This window comes from Balearica regulorum, chromosome 3 (assembly GCF_011004875.1).
Source record: "Balearica regulorum gibbericeps isolate bBalReg1 chromosome 3, bBalReg1.pri, whole genome shotgun sequence".
NCBI lineage: Eukaryota > Metazoa > Chordata > Aves > Gruiformes > Gruidae > Balearica > Balearica regulorum.
In genome coordinates, this window is record NC_046186.1 from 83739734 (window position 1) to 83760302 (window position 20569).

Genomic DNA, 20569 nt, shown 5'->3' on the forward strand with positions numbered 1-20569 from the left:
TTAGACAGCAAGAAAGATTTCACCATCGTTTTATTTGAACAAACTACAGCAGCAGTGACTTCTCTTCCTTCAGTAAGAGCTTGGTAAAATACTTTCATAGCATACATTTTTCACACTTCTCAAAGTACTACTTTAGCAGCTGTCACTTCAGGGGGCAGGGAAGGAATCATATTTTTGTAACCTGTACTTTCAATGAAACCTACAATACTTAGCCTTGCTTTTTAGTGGGAGACTGGATGTCTAAACACTCCTTCCAAGCTAATTTACTCTATGAATATGATTTGTCTTAAGCCTTTTAAATGATAATGGTATTCCACTCACCCTAGCATTTTCAAAGGTGTACTGTACCAGAGAGACAAGTACTTTGAAGTTCCCACACTATGAAACAGAAACAGTTCCAAAAGCTGAATGCTTTCTTCTACACATATATGCAGCACTGAACTACTGATGCCACACTACTGACAGCAAAATTTAAGCAAAGTTAGGATTGGGAACTCTGCTCCAGGGTGCAGTGAAGCACCATGAAATAATTAAAACAACCTATTCCATTTGCTCAAATTAGTACTAGCTCAATTCTACAAACAGAGGCAATTCTGTAACAAGATACATTTCTAACCTTCTGCCAAATCACAATAGGAGACTTTATACTTGGCATTAGGTGAGAAACTTCTCCAGTAATTACTAGCAGGCAAGATTTGATAATCACAAGAAATACAGTTGATAAAGGAAAATAACACAAAAACATGGGGATGATGCACTACTAGGTAGAGAACGTGAAGGTTTGCCTACAAAGCACAAACTCTTCCTGCACCTGCAGGATCCATTACTTGCCCTCTCCCAACTTTAATTATCTCTCCTACTCTCACAAAAGGCACTCTCTTTAGCTCTCCAAGCTCATATTCTTTTGCCCTACAGCAGTGGAAGAGAGTTAATACTTTCTTATTTCCCCCAGAAAACCTTGGATAAGGTCTCTACCCAGTTTTGTATAAAACACCACACACCAGGCAGAAGCAGTTGCTTTTTCATGGCAGTCCCATTTTGTCGGATGACAGGAAAGAGTTTCAACATCTCTACCAGGTAGAATTGCTGAAATCTGTGGCCAAAGACACCACACCTCTCCATCAACAGTGAAGAACTGATTTTTCTATTTCTGCTTTTTAAAGGTGGGAAACCTAGTAGAATGCAAGTTTTTCTAAGTGCTGTTCCACACACTTTCCTACTCAGGGGCAACACCATCCTGCAGAATTCCTCCCACCCAATCCTGACGGTGCCATGCAATAAGCAAGATCAGGGAATTGATCCAAGCTAAAAATAACTTTGCCAACAAAAATAACTCACAAACTTCCTGATCTGGTTCACTGAATGACCACAAACAGGCAAATCAGTGTAACAGAGGGACAGTGCGGGACAGAATCCCTTAATCCAGCACAGTCATCAAGAACAAAGACTGATACTGGTACAAAGTAAAAAAAAAAAAGGTGAGTTATTTACAAGTTTCCTCTGAGTCTTGATGCTGTAAGATACCTCTTTCAAATAATATTAAAGTGTACTTTAAAAAAAAAGTCTACTTATCACTTAGCACCTTTACCTTCAGATGTTCTTGCATCATTTCACATTTACTTTCTAATGGGCTATGGAAAGAATGAAGAACAAAAACCAGCACGGTGCAAAACCAAGACAGACAAAACGAAATGCTCCTTTGTTACTATTTTTGTACTATTGTTGTAAATCACAGCATACCTTAAGGTACTGTTAACAGCTCCCAGTTTGTTAGCTTGCTCACAGTCTTCCAATTCTTTGGAATTATTTGCCGCTTTTGAATACTGTAAGAAAGTTTATATTTAATATACAAATAATTACCTAAAATTCTCTGAAAACAGGTGCTGTGAAAGATATTTCTAGGTTTAGCAGTGAATTGGCTAATATCAGGGAAAATCCTCAGATTCTAGAAGCAGGAATTCTGGAAAATTTCTGGTTTTCTTCGCTTAATTTCACCAGGCTAATTTCACTCTGTGGATTTAACTACCAGAGAAAATTGAACTAAATATGTCAAAATTTTGTTTGGTTGGCCCTTCGCCCCCCCCTTTTTTTTTGTTGTTGTTTGTTTAAATTAAATGGAATTCTGAAGTGTTTCAGATAAACATATGCTCCTATTCTGAAAGCATAATCATAGGTCAAGTTTCATTGGTCATTTCAGCAGGAAAATGTATCAGTTTTGGCCATTTTCCCCTCATGTTTCATTTAATCCTATTCATTGGCATGCTTTAGATGTGCACAGGTCTGGAAGAGATGCTTTTCAAGCTGAACTCAAATTTTGATTATTTTAAAGCCAGGATCGAAGTATATAAGCTGAACTCTGATTCTACAGGTTTTTTTTAAAAAAGTAATCCACTAAAATATATTTACTATTAGAATATTTCTAAGGAAAACATTTGAAGAATTAAAGATTCAATTTCACTATTCTACAATAATATGGTTATGTCAGCAGGAAGTTTGTTAAGTCTGTCACCTTAAAGCTCAAAAAAATCCTTCTAGCAGTTTTGGCACATAATAGATAGTATCAGTGCTCTCAAAAGATAAACCAAATTTCCTCTTTTTGGGTTGGGGTTTTTTGTGTGTGTGTGTCTTCTTTTGCAGACTGAGCCTTCAATTTACATAGATTTTCACCTTATCACAGTCCTTAAGAAATACAGAAAATGATTTAATGTTAAGTAACTGATAGCTTATATAAAGCTAAATTGCCGGCTTGCCTTCACTTCAGGACACATACATATTGACATGAAGGATTACTATCCAAAACCAGTTCAAAATAAAAACGTAATCTAAAGGCTTTGGTCAGCCCTTCAGAAATAGCAAACAACAACAATAATTTGATAAATTTAAAAAGAAAGAATAGTTCATTTCTGAGGACAGACTTGTAGTCAAGATGCCAGAGGCAAAGTACCACCACAACACATATCACAACACTTCTCAAAAAATAAAGGCTTTAATTAAAACTGTTCAGATGAGTAAGCACGATGACTTGCTTTAAAAATGCATTTGCCAGAACTGATACAAGGAAAAATAGCAGAACCTACTGAAGACCAAAGAAGTTAAGGAGATTAAAAATCCCAAATAATTTAAACCTTGTTAGAGGCCTTGCCCATAACAAATGTTTACTCTATAAGGAACTTTTCAGTCAATTTTCTTAGATTTGCCAGGTGTGGGGGCTCACTCTTTAGCATCATATGGATGTTACATGGAAAAATCTGAACAAGGAATGGATCTGACCTAGAATGAAACAGATACTGCTGATGAAATAACATACCGAGATGCTGAAGTAAACATTCTGCATGTCTAGAGTTGCAAACCAATCCCTACCCTGAAGTGAAAAAAATTACTGCCAAGAATTTTGAATCCTAAATTTAAGGTTTCAAACAGAATGAACATTCAAGTCTCAAAACATTTTTCCAGGCTTCACTATTCTCCAGCTACTGGATCAGTACTCTGTAACCACTGACTACATCAGGACAAAGTATCTGTTCCTGCCAAAGCAGGATCTCCTAAGAGCAGTTTCTGGGAGAACACAGAAAAGAGGTGGGCAGGAATTAAAATATTAAATTAAATGTTGTAACCTTGAGTTACTGCATCCTGTCCCTTGCTTCAAAAATTAATACAGCAGCTGTCATGACAGTTCTTTCATGTCTAGCCCCCCAAAAGGTGTTCACCACTCAACTGAAATAGGACCATAGAAAGGGAAACTACTAGTGCCCCTCTCCAGCACCACTTCAAAAAGCTTATGTTGGTGCCAAGAATTAAAAAGAGATTGCTAACTGCACTTCAGTGGGGAAGCTGTGCAAGTGTAACCTTGGTCTTTGTGGCTAGATGACCTTTCAAAAGAAAACCTGTTCTATGGTTCAGCAAACAAGCAAAAAAAATCCCCCACAAAAGCCTAAATAAAGCAAGAAGTTTACAAGCTCATCTACATTAGGAGAGAAGGGCAAAAGGAAACCGCACAGAAGCCCAGCACTTAGACCACAGAAAACTTCTCCACAGGATTCTACCCCAAGTAGATCTACTCAAGAGATTATAGCTGTTATTATTAAAAAGACACCTTTGGTTGTTTTCACCTTTCCAAGACAGACGCTATCAGGATGAAAGAGAGAAAGTGGACATGTATGTCCTCAGAGGAAAAACACCTTTTTTTTTTTTTTAACCCAAAACTTTAAGGATAATCCACAAGGACTTTCTCAAATGAACCAAGCACGGGCTCACAGCACAGTGCTTGCATAGGCCTTGAAACAAAACATTCATACTAAGACGCGTCTGATATTTCCTCAAAAGGGATATTAAATGAGATGATTGCCAATTTTTAACTGGCTCCAAGAAAGAACTTGAACTGAATCATAAGAAGTAAGAACGTGGCGTAGGTAAGATTTACATCAGTCCTGATGACAATTTTCCTGCAGAAATATTTCATTTTCTGACAGAGAAGCAGCATATATTAGTGTCTTTGTTCTACTACACATGAAAGGTACAGAATTGCCCAACTTTCAGTACTGTAGGTTGTTGCAACCAGCTATAAGGCAATTCAAAGGATACAACTGTACCAAATATACCAGCAAATGACAGCTTCCCAAAGCAGCTATCCCAGTTTCTTTATTGTGGTCAAAGTAAAGGTGGCTGATTTTTCACTTCCAAAGTCCAATTTAATATGCTCACGTGAAGTATCTTAAGAATAGCGTACTCTTTGGCTACTAATTAACATCATGCTTATGGCTCTCAAGATTAATCAATCAGGAAGTTCAAATGTCTACTAGAAGAATCCTTTCTAAAACTGTCTTTAAATGCCTCTTTAGGATGTATTATGGCATTCCAGGAGTCAGTTTCTCCACAATCGAGCTTGGAAAAGAAGAGTCAATTAAAAAGAGAACTGGCAACAGATTATCCAGATATAACTCAAGATCTTCTGCCCAGAGATAGTGCGAAAGTTTTCCCAGAACAACTACTGCTGCTTGTGCTGAAATGGTGAATGACTGACATTTAAGTCCTGTCAGTGAGAAGATGTTTCTTCTCTAATCACCGAAACATTTAAATGAAGAGCCACTTTATACATATATTGTTAAGCTCACTCTGAAGTAAACAGGATACAAGACTTCCTCTTGAGCTAAAGCTCGGTTGCCTGCACTGTTCATGACAGCAGGACACAGAAGTCATCAATTCACAATGAAGTAATCCTCTAAGCTATCTTTGGTAATCTTTCTTGGCATAAAGTCTAAACCTAATGCCAATGGTTATTTATGATTCAGCGAACTACACTCAGGTGAGGGAAGCAGCAACTGTGGCTGCCCAGTGAGGTGGAAAGTACTGGCGAGGATGGAGATCTGATAGTTAAGCAAGAATGAGTCTACAACACAGCCAAGGGACTCAACAGGAAGATCTCTCATTTTGGCACTGTTATCTCACCAACTGCTAAAATCCTGTGTTTGGGATTTGGGGGTGGGTTAAGGTTGTTTGTCTTTCTACTCTGACCTTTTTTCTAGGTACATATACCCTTTTTTACTTTTTTGGCTTTGCTAAGATCACTTGGTGATCTAGGAAGGATGGCTCGGAGAGAAGTAAGCACAACATCACAGCACAGACTGACTACTTAAGCATGAACTGACCACTTCAGCCTAAACTGTCTTTAGGCTAACGACCAAATCAACCCTAGACTAATGACCTGCTCAAGGTTCGACATGGCAAAACTACATGTAATCATTCGGGTTCTTTTAATATTAGAGGTTTGTGGTTATATATAATTCTTACAAAAGACTGCACTGCTACTGCATCTGTGCATCTCATGCTATGGCTTTATAGAAGGTAGGCTGTACTCAGAAATGAACAAAGAATTTTGCATCAGGCATTCTGTGGCCATGTACTGATATCCCTGGTCATTCACTGATTCAGTCTGCACTGGCTCTCAAGCTATGACAGACTCAGAATGACCAGCTATGTCAGAAACACTATTATACGTAAAGGTAAAAATGTAAAACCACATACAGGAACTGATCAGTTATATTAACAATTTTGTCACTATGCCAAGACTGAAGGTTTGTAATAAAAGGTCACACAGCTACTGTAATGTTAAGATTAAAAAAACAAAACAAAAACACCAGAAATAACTTAGAAAATAAATGACTACTTACTTTATTAGAGCTCCCAGCCTTAATTCCAACAGGTATTTTGCTCTAAAAACAAAAAATAAATCACAGTTTTTACACTGTTCATAGAAATGATTATGCTTGATTAAAATCTACAAATTAAGTATCATTCCTACAGCAGTCAAAGAAAACTTGTTTTTAAATAATTAACTTGCTCCTTTACCTTTTCAACAGGTTATATCCAAAACAGCGCTGGAGCTTAGAAGAGACTTATTCTTAAAGTTATTTGTTTTATTGATAAAATGACTAAGACCTTAAAATACTTTGGTTGTATTTCTGCTTTTGAAATGGAAAATAATTCTATTGTCACTCTTTTATTTAAATCTAAGTTGTCATTAGCAAATATTGTTAGTAAAGTATTAGTCACTGCAAATTAGAAAACTTTTTAACCAAATCAACTTTTTCTATCCATACCTCAGGACAAGGCTCTACATGACAGTCTTTGATAGAACAATGGCCATCATCAGCCCAGAATGGGCATGGTCTCTTCAGGTTGACCTAAACACACAAAACCAAAAGTTTACAATCAACACTTACATAAGCCAACTTTAAAAGAAAGACCTCTCAGTATCAGGAAATCCTTTCAAATTAAAGGAGAGGATACAAGGAAAAAGGGTTAAATTTAGTACTTTAAGTCGGGGGCGGGGGGGGGGGGTTGTTGTTGGTCAGTTGGTTTCTTTTAACTACTGTCCCTCTGAGTATATAAGCTGAAGCTTGCTGCAGTGGAATTGTTATTGATAATGGTCTCCAGTGGACACAAACACATAGTATATTAAAGCACAAATTAAATCTCTCATCACTAATATAACTTCAAAGCAGTAAATAAACTACTAAAAAGAAGGCAAATCAGACATATGCAGCCCTAAAATGATTATATTTACCATCAGTTGTACTTGTACTATACTGATCAAGAAAATACATTTGATGCAGGACAGACTAATGCACAAGTTTACTAATTCAACTAAGTGCTTGGAGGATTTCAGATTTCAAGCAATAAAAACAGGCAATCATTACTACACATGATAGCTAGTCAAAGAAGAATAAGTATCATAATGGCCTCAAATTAGAAAGCTGATACTGCACAAATATAAATAATGAAGAGAAACCACTTCAGAAGCATTACCAGCAAATCCTGTGATGACTAGCATTCCTATTTGTCATCAAATGGCACAGTAAAGGCAGGGAGTACCACATATATTGGTATATGCAAGAGATTCAAACACTTTACTACACTTCACTTGGATTGTCAATGTGAAAGTCAGTGGGAAAAAAAAGAATCCAGCCTTCCTTTACATTAGCCTTATACACACTAACAAACATTAGTGATAAAAAACACTTTGATCTCATCACTCCTAAACTGAAGACTACAGACTAAAGCTTTTCTTGACCGGTCAACCAGAAACACTTCAAAATTAATGTATTTCTGCAATGTAACATTACAAATAAAATACAAAGCATTTATCCTCTATCCACTGTTTTCCAGATAAAAAAATCAGTTTCAAAACATTCAATGTAAAGAAAAAAACCCCACCACCACCACAAAACCCAAACAAAACAAAAATTACTTCTATTCTTTAACTTTGTTTTAGTTCAGCACAGCTTGTACTAGATTTCTTCAGTTGATAAATACTATTCATGAAGATATTCAACTGAAGTCACACTTATATCCAACAAACTACATCTTGAATGATTTGATGTATCATTTCTTATTTGAAACTGTTGCAGATACTGAATTTGATTCTGTAGTCAGACACAGCAAGAGTTCTATAAAATGCACTGTAAAATTAAGCCTAATACTCCAAGGATAGCATCAGGCCCTAAAGTACTTTCAACACAAAATTTAAGAATTATAAATGTGCTTATAAAAAATTACTTAAATCTAGAAATCTTAAGTGAGAAAACTAATCCTTATGCTAGCTTATGGAAAAAAAATACATACAAGCTGTACAGTAAAAGAACAGTATTCTTGCTATACCTAATAGGTTAAAAGATTGAAACTAAACATTTCATCAATTTAGTCTTCAGAAAAACATGTTTTCCCCTTATATATAGGAACATTTTTTAATTCATGTAATCTATATCCTATACTTTCAATTTACATAAGGAGAAACTTAAACAAGAAACAAAGCTTAAACATCCAATAGAGTAGTGCCAAAGCAGCCCCCTAGGCAAAGAAGTCGCAACTGAACGCTGAATGCCATGCTCCGGTGAACTTTGGAGTCCACTGCATGTGGTACCTGAAGGGTTCCTGCCATGATAAAAGAAACACACTACTCAATCTTTATACTTGGAGAAAAACTGAAATCACTGAGCCATCTTGAACAATTACTCCATTAAAAACCCCCACAACCTTTATGCTTTGAACACATTTAACTGGCAGAATACGTTTATACTGGATCAGGGATTTAAGTGGCCTACTTTTTTTAGGCAATACAGTAATAGAAGCCCAACCACTACGGTTACTGAATTGTCAAACCAGAGCCTCAGCAATAAAAAAAATGAATCAAATTCAATCTTTTTCCCCAGCTTTATACATAATATACTAGGCATAAGGAAAACTAGATAAGTATGTCTCTGATACAAAGCAGTCACAACACAAAGAATCTGAAATGAATTATAGCTAGATTTTACTCTCCCTCTAGTCTATTCTCTTAATTTTGACAGCTAAGAAAAATCAAAACTATGTGCCAGAAATAAAGAAACAACCTTTAATGCTTGAAGGATAAATTGTTCTGTGGCACGATGTACCCAAATTAAAGCAAACCAAAAAGAATTCCCTCTTCAAATGTTCTGTCAATACCACAAAAGATCCTCAACGAGCAAAACTTAATGTTTGACTTCGTCAACTGCCCTTTATTATACTAAATTCTTCTACCTAACCTTTCAGCAAGTTCCTTCTGTATTTTCAAAATGTGCACACAAAGTTAACTGCTCTATAACATCTGAAGGAAAGTCTGTTCTCTAGGTTTCTGTTTTGACGTACTTTTTCAGCATGACTGTGAATTATAAATTCAGCTTTAAAATGTTGAAGAGATTCCTCGGTCAAAAAAAAAAACCTAACAAGAAATTAAGCAGATGGTATGACTACTTAAGAGCGACGACAGCTACCTGCTAGTTACAGTTCAAGCCATGCTAGCACAGATACATTAAAAGCAGAGACTTTAGATTGCTTTCCCCTCCTCCCATTTTCTCTATTCAATTCACAAACACCATCCCTAGACAAAAAATATGTAGAATTTTAGAATGTTTTGTACTTATTCACTCTTTTAAATAAAGCACAAAAAAGTGTTACATTTTACACCACCTTCACAATTAGGCCTATTATATAATAAGATGCCTCTCCCACCAATTTCTACCAAAAAAAAAAAAAAAGACCAGCTAACATAGTTAGACTACAACTTTCTTCAAAGTAAACTCTAACATTAAAAAATGCTAACACACTTAGAAAGATACAAGTAACTAGGCAGTTGCTGTTCTTACACAGAAGAACACTGTAAATAAAATATTGCAGTCTAAATTGCAGATTAATTTAGGAAGAACACCTGCAAATCAAGATATAGTAGTCCCAGAATGATTCTAGAGCACTAAAAACCAGCACACACACACTTGAGGCAAACTCAGGCTGTATAGCACTTGTACTTTAATCAACACCAATCATGCACTGACTACACAGAACATCCTTTTACTTTCTTCAAGGTCTGAAGTATTAAATTTCATGATTATCATTTAGAGTATTATTCAATACTTGTCACAGATTAGAAGTTAGATTCCTCATCATGAGGAAGTTTGTGTGTTTTGATGTATAAAACTGTAGAGACAAAAGTTTTTATTTCTTTATTTCTTTCATTGAGAAGTGTTCTACTATCTAGAAACCACCTAGCACAATTTCAGCAAGACTTTTAAAAGAAAGTTTTCTTCAGCCTTTAAATAAAAACTAGCTAGTCTATTCAGTATTATACATTAAAGTTTGAGTTCTTTTATGACTGTTGAACTAGTAACACAATGGGAATACTGTGACTGTAGTTACAGAAGTTCACGATCCAAATTCCTATTACAAATTAAATTAATTCAGAGTAGGAGTGTTTTCAAGCCCAGAACAAGCATACTCCCCCTATGCTTATTCAGTACCTAGCTACATTGTAGTTGACCTAGAGGATGATCATTGCCTACTCTCAGAATTTCCCCACCCATCTATGTGCTTAACAGCACTTCCTTGATTCTGTGCAGGGATATCAAAAAACTCTGTTGCTTATTCAGAAGGGAAAGGGTTAAAAAAGTTCTGACTTACTCAGTTTGCTTGTTCAATACAAATTCTTCCCTGTCACAACTGGAAGTACTAAATAATGTGTGGTGATGGGTGGACTGCACACTGGCCCTGGTGACTGCCCATCTATTAGGAAGATCAGTATGAAAGATGAGGTAGGATTGCAACACACCATGGAAATGAAGATTAACTCTAAATTTGCAGGATGAAATTACTGTTGTATAAAACCTTGTATACCTGTTGCTCCTCTTCAAATACTTTGTTTTGTACCTTTCTGTTGCCTCTGGAGAATCTAATTACCACTACTATGTGATGTATTATCACTGAAGTTGCATGTATCTTGTTTCTCCTTTAAAGTGAAGTTAGAACTGTTATCATGTAGCAGGAGGAGGTTCAGGGTGAAGTTACACATTACTGCTTGCTCAGACTAGAAAGGGAAGATTCTAGTGCTTTTTTTCTCCTTCCTCACACTCATAACCCCATCTCATATGAGTTTAATACTTGTCTGGTTCCAGATCAGCTAGGTAACTTGCTACATCCTGGCAGAGGCGGGGCGGGGGGGGGACGACGGGGAACAAGCACAACAGCAAAACACAAACTAAATCCAAACTAAAAATCTATCAGGTTAAAGAGATGCATTGTCCTAATGCATAGTCAGACAAGCCCAAGAGCTAAAAGTAGGGAAGGGGCAGAACCATCTGCCCTAGAGTACCCTCCTTTTTCCAGTGGCAGGCAACGATCTGATTAGCACAGTCAAAATGCAACCTCATTTTCAAGTTAAGCATATCTGAAAACAGAAGTATCAGACTTCAAAGTCTTATTTTGCTCATCAGATTCTAACATAGAGAAAAAAAATGTTTAAAGTCATAAAAAAGTGATATTACATACTACTTGAAAATTGAATATTTTAAACTATTTTTCAAAGGAATAACAGTTCTCTAGACAGAAAACACTAAAATCAGAACTAGGACAGTAACTTACAAAAGGAAATCATTGCAGTACTTCCACTTCAAATTACGCACATTTCTTAGAAGACAAGTGCTGCATGCTATCGGAAAGTTGCTAATATACAATCCTTTTCCAGATACTGCAGTACAAAGATACTACCTTTAAAATTACCACTTATCAGTTGAATGAAAGCAGTCATCAGTTACTGTCACTGCCTCCAAGATTAACACAGCAAACATGACTTATTACCAGCATAACTGTCACGGACTGAAAACCTGCTACAACCAAATTAAAGAACTGTGGGCTTCTAAAAGACAACTTAATATAGACAAGTTGATTTGATATGTAATCTTACCTATATGTTCTGAATTTTATTTAAATTATACAGGAAAATACCATTCTAATTGTACCTTGTAATATCTGAAGTAATCACGTTCTTGCAGTTTCTGTATTTTGGGGAAGATCTTGAAAGTATTGAAGTCATCGATGCTTTCTATGTCACATAAACAATCATCTAGGACTCCTGTAAGCTATTAAAAATACATAAAAATGTATCTTTAGTCAAGAAATGCAATATTAACTACAGAAAAATCCTCTAAAGAGAAAAAGATGGCAATCAAAAGAAATAATAGTGAAATGCAGTTCTATAGCAAATATTTTTCATCATTAAAATACAACACACCTTACACACTCAGAATTAGAAAACAACAGACCTTAGCACTTTTTTTGAGCTTAAGTCCACCTCCAAATGCAATGCTTAATCAAAGTGAGCCAGATTAACACTTTCAGCCCTGAAATTTGTTGACAGATTCAGCATATAGAACTTTCTGCAGAATGAGCAGCAAGATTTTCCAAACTATAAACACATGTATATTAGCACACCAGAGTGGCATACCAAGTATTCTCCTACCAAATGCTCATTAGTTGAATTGCCTAAAAATCCCCCACAATCATGCACTGTCATCTTATTTTTGTAATTCTTCTCAAAGTGTAAGAAAACTCCAGCTAGTTCCTTTGGAGGCATGAGAAAAAGGGGAATAGGTACTTTTGTGCCCAAGAAGTTAGTAACTTCACAGTTAAATTCTACAAATAAATACTAGGAAAACCAGGTGCAGACACCTATATTTTAAGGCTGTAAATCTATTGTGAAACTAAGTCAGAACTTTCCATGTCCCATTCCTTGGCTTGTTCCAGGACAGCAAACTGGTTCAAGGTACTGCACTAGCTTAAGACCACCTCTAGGAAAAGGAGCGCACGCACGTGCAGAAGCGCTACTGCCAGTACAGGAGAGGAAGGCAGGGCTGTGCACATAGCAGAGAGGACAGACCCAACCAACTTAGTAGACTAAGCTATGGCAACACTTTTGCTGAGACCCTGAGAGTGTCTCAGTGAAAGGCGAAAACACTGCAAGTGTGATTCTATGAATATTTGTATGGTACATTTCATTAAATCTATACTACCTACTCCTAAGCATAGCTTCTTAAACAACTACAAACATGTTTGAAAGGCTTTTCAAACGTTAAGTTTGAAGGCTTTAGACCATATCTAAGGGAATGGAACCAAACACTGCTGTTTACTACTACTACTCTTCAGCCCGGCAGGAAATTCATCAACGTACATGATGGCCTATAAAATATATAAAATAGGAAAGCCCAGACATCTAGTATGGGCTTAGAAGAACTCCTAACTATTAAAAGGTTATGTGCAAAAGGAGATGAAAAATATTTTGTGGGTTTTTTCCCCTCCACAGATTTCACATAGATGAGATTATGAAATCATCTAATCTGTTTTACAGATGATAAATCACTCCACTACTTTACGGAACAGATACCCTTATATAACCAAGCTTGATGTAAAAGAGTCATTAGAAACCAAATTGTAGGCTTCTGCTCTTTCATGAAGCATAAAGTAGGCCTGGAAAATGGATTTTCCCCAACCCCCTGTGAGAATAAAGAGATGAGGATATGGCGATCAAGCATTTAAGTAGAAAATTCACCTTATGTAGATCCTATTTTTCCTGAGGCACTAAACAGGCTGTCACAATTCTGCAGAGTAGATATGGCAAAGAAGTAAAACTCATTTAAGGGAAGTTACTTTACCCAAAGTCTTCCATGCTGTTAAGCTTGCCTTGTTAATGTTATCTAACTTCAAACCTGGGCAAACAGCTATGAAAGAGCCTACGTGCAATTACAGATTTTTCACAAAGCCAAGAAAGCTCACAGCCCACATGACTGCCAACTTCAAAGTCAGAAGACAAAACATTTTATTATTGATACTTATAGAAATAAAACCCTCATGCATTTTAATCTATAATGATTTCATTAAAAATTTCAAATTTTCTTATTGGTCATACGTAGGCAGAAATTAATTTTGCAGTCTTTACAGGTAACACCATACCACAAAACAAGTGCATTTCATTATAATATAAAAAGGCAAAAAACCCTCTGAACATTTTGCTCAAATATTATTAAACTGTATAAATGCAATAAACGTTATGTGAAGAGCAACAATTTATTAAGCTGAAAGCAGCGGGAAAGATCTGAGAAATTTTCTTTGGACTCGGAAGATAAAGACTAGGAGAATATTTTGATGATCACTGCATGAAGCTATCCACTGCTTACAAAAATATTTTTACCATCTATGCAAAACTGAAATGCTTTTTCAGGGTAAAATGTTGCAAATAAACATGCAGTAGTTACACTCAGTGTGAAATGCCCATGGAAAAAAAACAACCCTGCAGTCTTTTTATTCAACTAAGATGGCATTAACTAATGGAGGTCACACCTTTGTCAGATGCCTCTGATAAAATCTCAATTCTAAGAACATCTTTTAAAACGCAGTACGGTTTACTTAGAACATTATGAAATTTCAGAAATAAACCCTCCCCAAAAACTAGAACTGGTCTAAGAAATTATTAAGAGAAAAATTATTTTAGAGTAACAAGAGCGAGCAAATGAAATTCTCCATTTCTTTCTCACAACTTTTTCAAAACTGGAACAGTTATAAAATAGCAAAATCAATGTTTCCTTGGAAGGCATGCTCTAAAATTAAACTATGCTATATCGGTACCAAACCACAATTTATAAAATGGTTTGACAGCACATACGAAACACCAATACTGCACATTAGTGGAATCAGTTCATAGCACACTAACACAACAGCAACACAGGCTTCAAGTACCCCAGTTAGAGGGGTTTTTTATTAGTCCAGCTGTAGCTTCAGTGCTCTCACTTGCATAATGATGGAACACTAAGAACATGCAGAAAATTGTTTCATTTTTGTTGACACCTGGATCTTACAGTGAATACTTTTTCCAACTGGAGACATCAAAATAAGAATAGTGTATTACACAGTTGAAATTACGTATTGCAAGACCTACTTTGCTATTTGCACAATTGGTATTTTGCCCTTTTTAAATTGAACTAGACTAGTTAACTTAGTCCACAAATACAGAGCCAAACTGTAAGTACAACTTTCATTACAGTGGCCAAGTATCAAGCTTTCTTTTCATCTGTTAATTACTTTGAACTCTATGATAAACTCTAAAAGCATTAGCTGACTATAATTTGTGTTCAAGAAGTCATCTGACATTGAATAGCTGCTATTTCTTCTCTATTTCCAATATGCTTATCAAAGTATTTCCATGTATTGTCAAACCTAGTTTAGTTCTTGTACAGATATCAGAGCGGCACTGGAGATGTTAAACTTCTAACTTATCTTCTCCAAGATAAATCAACCTTTCAGAAGAAAAGGTCAACATCCAACCTGCATCAATTTCTCCTTGTGAAATCTGGAAAGAGAAACGTATTCAGCACTCCAACATTAAAAAGAGCCTGAATAAATGCATATACTAACAAGCAGTCTATTCATACAAACAACCTTATTAGTGTTATCAGGTTGTTGTACTTAAATTGCTTCAACAATTAGAAGACCACCTGGGACACCTTGTTTTGTTCCTTAATGTTTTACTTTGCCGTAGCTGCAAAATGAGAGAAAAGCTATAGGTAACATGACTCCAAGAGCTAATTGGGTAGCTTATATTTTCCCTGTGCAAGTCAAACTCTAGGTATTCAAACTCTGAATACAATATACTAACAATTTGATAAAATAGCCACAACCAATCTCTCTGCCAACTGTCATAAGAAAACCACGCTGATTTGTTAATGGCTTTTTTAAGAATCCAAATTCAATTAGCATTTAGTTATGCTAAAATAGCTACTAAAACAAGGGAAACCTGAGAAAACCTCAGCTTACAACAGAAAAAAACAGCAATAAAAGCAACCTGTACTAGACTAATCTAGTCACTGCCTTGGATGGTTACTTACAATATAGCATGCTATACAAAGCTGAAATTTAGACAATATAAGAAAAATAATAAACAGATACAGAAAACAAACTTTGTTCCATACAGACATTGTATTTCCATATAAACTCACTCTAATGTCTTTGGCCCAGCTGAAACCCTTCCTTACTTGATACCATCTATTACTTCAGTCACGGTCATACCTATCGGTGATGAATAGCAAACTCCCAACTACAGACACTGGTCCTTCTGAAGCTGCAAAGGCAGTTTACAGAAAGAAGGAATGTTCTCATCCTTCTCTGTAATGCAGGCAAACAGATACGACCTAAACACAAGCCAAGCCAGGGCACTGGTATTACCATTTGAACATATGGCTTCTCATCAACTTCATAAGGACACCAAAGTTTCTGGCTAAAGCCGAGGGTATGATCCAACCCAGAGATCCCCAACACAACACCTCACAGACAGCAAGCAGTGTTACCTGGATTAAACAACTTCTCTCTGTGTAGCCGGACCGTTATATAAGGGCACTACCAGTAGCTCCATGGTCAACCACTTCTCCCCTCACTGTAGGAGCGGGGCCCCACAGACCGGAGGCACCCAGCCGCCCGGCCCCGGGCTGGATCCCAGCAAGTAGCAACCGCAGGGTATCAAATAGGAAGGACGTGGGCTACAGACTTCAGCGAGGGATCCCCAGACTTCGCCGCCGGGGAAGCTGCACAAGACGTGGCTCGCAGCTGCCCTCTCCCCCACGACCCTCCGAGGCGCCCTCACCGCCTCCTCCAGCCCGCGACAGGGAGGACTTCTGCTCGCCTTCCCCTCAGGCAGGGCTCCGCAGCCCTATCCGAAGCCAGCGGGGCATCCCCGTCCGGCCACGATCCCTCCTCTCCTTCCCCCCCGCCTCCCCCCGCCCCGCCATGAGGGGACCCTGCCGCATCGTCCCACCCGCTGCTGGTTCCTACCTGGGCCTCCGCTGTCAGGACGCAGCTGAGCACCGCCAGCAGTCGCGCTGCCAGCCGTGCCCTCGCCGCTGTGCCCCGGACGGCACCGCCGCCGCTCATGCTGCTGCCACCGCTCCGCCCGCCGCGGCTGACGGGGGAGGGCGGCCCTCGCCCCGCCGCGCAGCAGCCGCCGCCGCCACCACAGGAAGGTCGGCGGCGGTGGCAGCGTCTCCTCCCGGTGCGGCCGCTCCTGTCTGAGGCGGGAGCCGTCGGGCGGGGGCGCCGCGCTCACCTCAACCTGCCCGCGCGCTGCCGCCGCCACAGCACCGACGCGCGCACACGTTCCTCTCGCGGCCACCGCCGCCCGCACAGCCGCCCGCCCGCCCGCCCGCTCCTCCGGCAGCCGCGCGGCATCCCGGGAACTGTAGTCCAGACGCGCGCGCAACCCCCGCCGCGGTAATGCCGGGGCGGGGCACGGCGCGACACCCAATCGCAGAGGACCACGCGCGCCTCCAAAACAAGAGGCGAGTGAGTGGCTGCTGGGCGCGTGCGCGCAGGGAGGGGTGGGCGGGCTGGCTGGCTGGCTGGCTTCTGCTGGCGCCCACGTCGCGTGAGGGGAGGCACGAGCGGGGCGGCGGCGAGCGGCGCCGAACCGCGGGGGGGGGGGGTGTCAGCCGCGCGGGAAGGTGCGGTGGCACGGACTGGGGCCGCGTCGGCCCCGCGCTCCGTGTTTGCGTGAGGTAGCGGCGCGCCCCGCAGGTTCCCCCATACCGCCGCGCCTGTGGGCGGGAGGGGGCCGCCGCCGGGAAGTTGAAATGTGCGGTATTTACTGGCACCCGCGTCCAGCCTTCGGCCGGGTGTCTCACAGAGACAAAAAGTACTTCTGGAGACTCGTGTGCTGCTGCTGGCGAGTGCCCTAGAGGTGAATTGCGTTGGGTGTTTAGAAGTGGCTTTTTTCTTCCAGGTTAAACTGCCCTTTTCTCTCAACACAGCTTCTTTTATGAGAAGCTATTTATATGAAGATGGGCGTACATAAATTTTTTAACAGTAAGAAGGGCAGGGAGATAGGAAATACGGCTTTGCCTTACCTGATTCTCTTCCATGTTCCCTTTGAGAGCAAGGCTGAAAGTTAATGGAGAAGCTATAGAGTCTCCATCGACTGGCTTTTTTTTTTAATACGGTTTTTTAGTTATAACTCCCCGCATATTTTTTTTTAGTGGAGATACAGGCTACTGTGTAGCAAATCAAAACCTGCAAGATGGGAAGAAGGTGTTTTCAGATGTGGTTTCATGTTACAGCTAAGATAAATACTGAGTTGTGTGGAAAGAGGCAGTCCTATTTCTCTGTCTAATCCCTCCTTCTCCAGGTTCCCCATCCCATGTATCTGAGTTAGCAGTGCTGAAGTTGCATGTTAAATCAATTCAGCTACTTGAGCGTGAGTTGTTTTTTTTTTTTCCCTCCCCCAGGGATCATTTTCTGCCAGAGCAGCCAGCTGAACTGACTCACTGTATGTCTGCTTCATCTCTCAACCTGATCCAGGGGAAGAGGCAAGGGTACATGTCCTGGTAGGAAGAAGAGAGGGTAGGACTATCCCTTCCAGGTGCTGCTTGCTCTTAGGTCAGTTTAGCTACACTTAATTTTTAATTTTTTTTTTTTACTGACCCCTTAGGGAGACTGGTTTGCACTTCAGAGTTTGAAAGTTACAGTATGACATCAATTGAATTTGTCTAGCTGTGCTTTGCCAACAGCTATTGGAACTGGTCTAAGACAGTTACTGCTGCTTCTTTTTAGTTCCCTTCAAAATCTTAAAAAACCCCACCAAGCCACAAACCAAACAAAAACCCAAAACCCGCTTAGAAACAATCTTTTGCTCCCAACAGTTAAATGCATATCTGTAATTTACTTCCAGAATTGCAAAAAATTCATATTTCTGTGGGGAAGCATGAGTATTGCACTAATTTCATGTGCAGTGTTGCTGGAATTAGGATTTTATTTTCAATCCATCAGCTAATTCAGGTTCTTCTTAAACCCTTTACGTTAGAGGGGAATACTCCTTTACTGAAGTACGAAGGCAAGATTTAAGGTTGAGGAAACTGTTTTGGAGAACTTAAAAGTTTTTAGATTGCCCATTGTTATTTACTTACAAATTAGTTCAAATTAGTTTTCCATTATATTTGTCCTTAAATGCCAGTATGTCGCAGATTTTGCATTGCTGAAAATAGCTTGAAAAGATGAAGGATTGCTAGCTATGAATTACAGAGATAACGAAATGGACTAAGCAGTAGTTTTATAGTTTGGTCCCAAAGAGGCGATGTAATTGCTCCTTCTTGCTACTTTTCTTGTACTGGCTTCATGGGTGCTTTTTAGTCAGCTCTTATTTGCCAGAATTGAACTTATGCGCTCTGGTTGTACACAGAAACATGATCTGTGGTCATCAACCATGTAAAAATGTACCTTAGAAATTTTTATGGACCAATTTAAGTGAACAAACAGGCAAAAAAGGGTGGCTTCACATTTCACGTTTAGAGACGCGTGGTAAATCCCAGCTGCTTTGCCAAGTTCATGAACTAGATTTCAGTAATCTGAAATGTGGATTTCTGGAAATTTTTTGCCCTTGAAACTTTTGCCTTTATTTATTTTTCCAAATTAACATTTGATTGAGTCCTTTCTGAACTTAGGAGAGTAAACCAGAGGAATCAATACATCAGAAACTTCTGTTTAAGTCTGGCAAACAGCAACAGTGGGAGTGCAGTGCCTGTTGAGCAATGGAACATCTTGTGGTAGCCTAATTAGGAAGATCTGGCGATACAGCAAGGCAAAGCTGTGGGTAAGAACTCTCAGAAAACCACCTGATATAAGTATATAAAGCAGACAAATAGTGGAGCACATGCGTTCTGTGATCTGTCAGGCCTGCTGCAACCGAAGAACTTGTGTGCCCAAACCTCTGTTTTATCCAGCTGTTGTTGGGCTTGATAAAATTTATTATGTTTCCTTACATGACATGCTTCACTGACATCCTGTTCTCACCTACTGATATCTGCCTTAAAACCACAATATATGCTCAAGTCTGAGACAACTGTTACAAATAACTTTTGAAAAGTACCCATGGATGTCTAGACAAAGGAGAAATGTCAGGACTATGGCCTATAAGTGGCAAAACAATAGGTCAAATTCAGTATAGTGATATAAAGCAGTATTTCTAGTATAAAAAGTTTCATGCAGCAATATCTTCACAATGAACATGAGGAAAAAAAGAGAATGCAGTAAAAATAAAGAATAGCAAAGTACAAGGAGGCAGTACATTTTAAAAGTTCTAGGTGGTGAAAAATGAACTACAAAGCTATGCATCTGTATCCTCATTCCTGTCTTTCGTGTGTGTGTGTTCTAGTTGAATGTTAAACTGCACTCTGTAGTGTATGACTGCATCGTCTGAATCAAGAGTACAGAAGTAATCTCTGGAGTCTTACTGTCATTTCTGTAGTACCTGTCATTTTTGATGAAGGAATGCTAACAAAGAAATGAGTCTACTAACTCTATCCAACTTCTGAATATAGCAGGTGCAGATGAACATAAGTAATCTTGTTAAAAAAACCCCCAAACCCAAGATTTATGCGCTTGCACTTTGTTGGCAGTTAAGCACATGCACACAACAAATCTGATCGTGAGGTAGAGATATCAACTAAATTACTACACATTTTATGGAAACAAGCAGCCAGGCAGGGCGATCCTGCTAATGACCCTGCAAAGGGATAAGCTGCAGCCTGAAACCAATCATATAAGGCTCAGTTTCAAGATGTCAATCTAGAAAAAGCAAGGTTTCACTGTTTCTGTGGTGTGTGTTTGACTTGGACACAGCACAGCTCCCGGAGCGGTGGGAACATTCCCATATCATGCAGTTCTGTAAGGCAAACAAATTAGCCACAGGCTTACG

General features: G+C 39.0%; 1 protein-coding gene across 2 annotated transcripts in view; it reads right to left on the minus strand.

Annotated features, from left to right (window-relative positions):
* The window catches only part of ERO1B (endoplasmic reticulum oxidoreductase 1 beta), a 35372-nt gene extending 15485 nt beyond the window's left edge, over nt 1–19887 (minus strand). For both annotated transcript variants that reach the window (XM_075748746.1, XM_075748745.1), the window contains exons 1-5: nt 16660–19887; nt 11805–11924; nt 6597–6680; nt 6168–6209; nt 1741–1823 (exon numbers count right to left, since the gene is read on the minus strand). In XM_075748746.1, coding sequence (XP_075604861.1) covers nt 1741–1823; nt 6168–6209; nt 6597–6680; nt 11805–11924; nt 16660–16758 — 428 coding nt within the window. In that variant the 5' untranslated portion in view covers nt 16759–19887. The remainder of the gene's footprint in view (nt 1–1740; nt 1824–6167; nt 6210–6596; nt 6681–11804; nt 11925–16659) is intronic.
* Nucleotides 19888–20569: the final 682 nt, after the last annotated feature.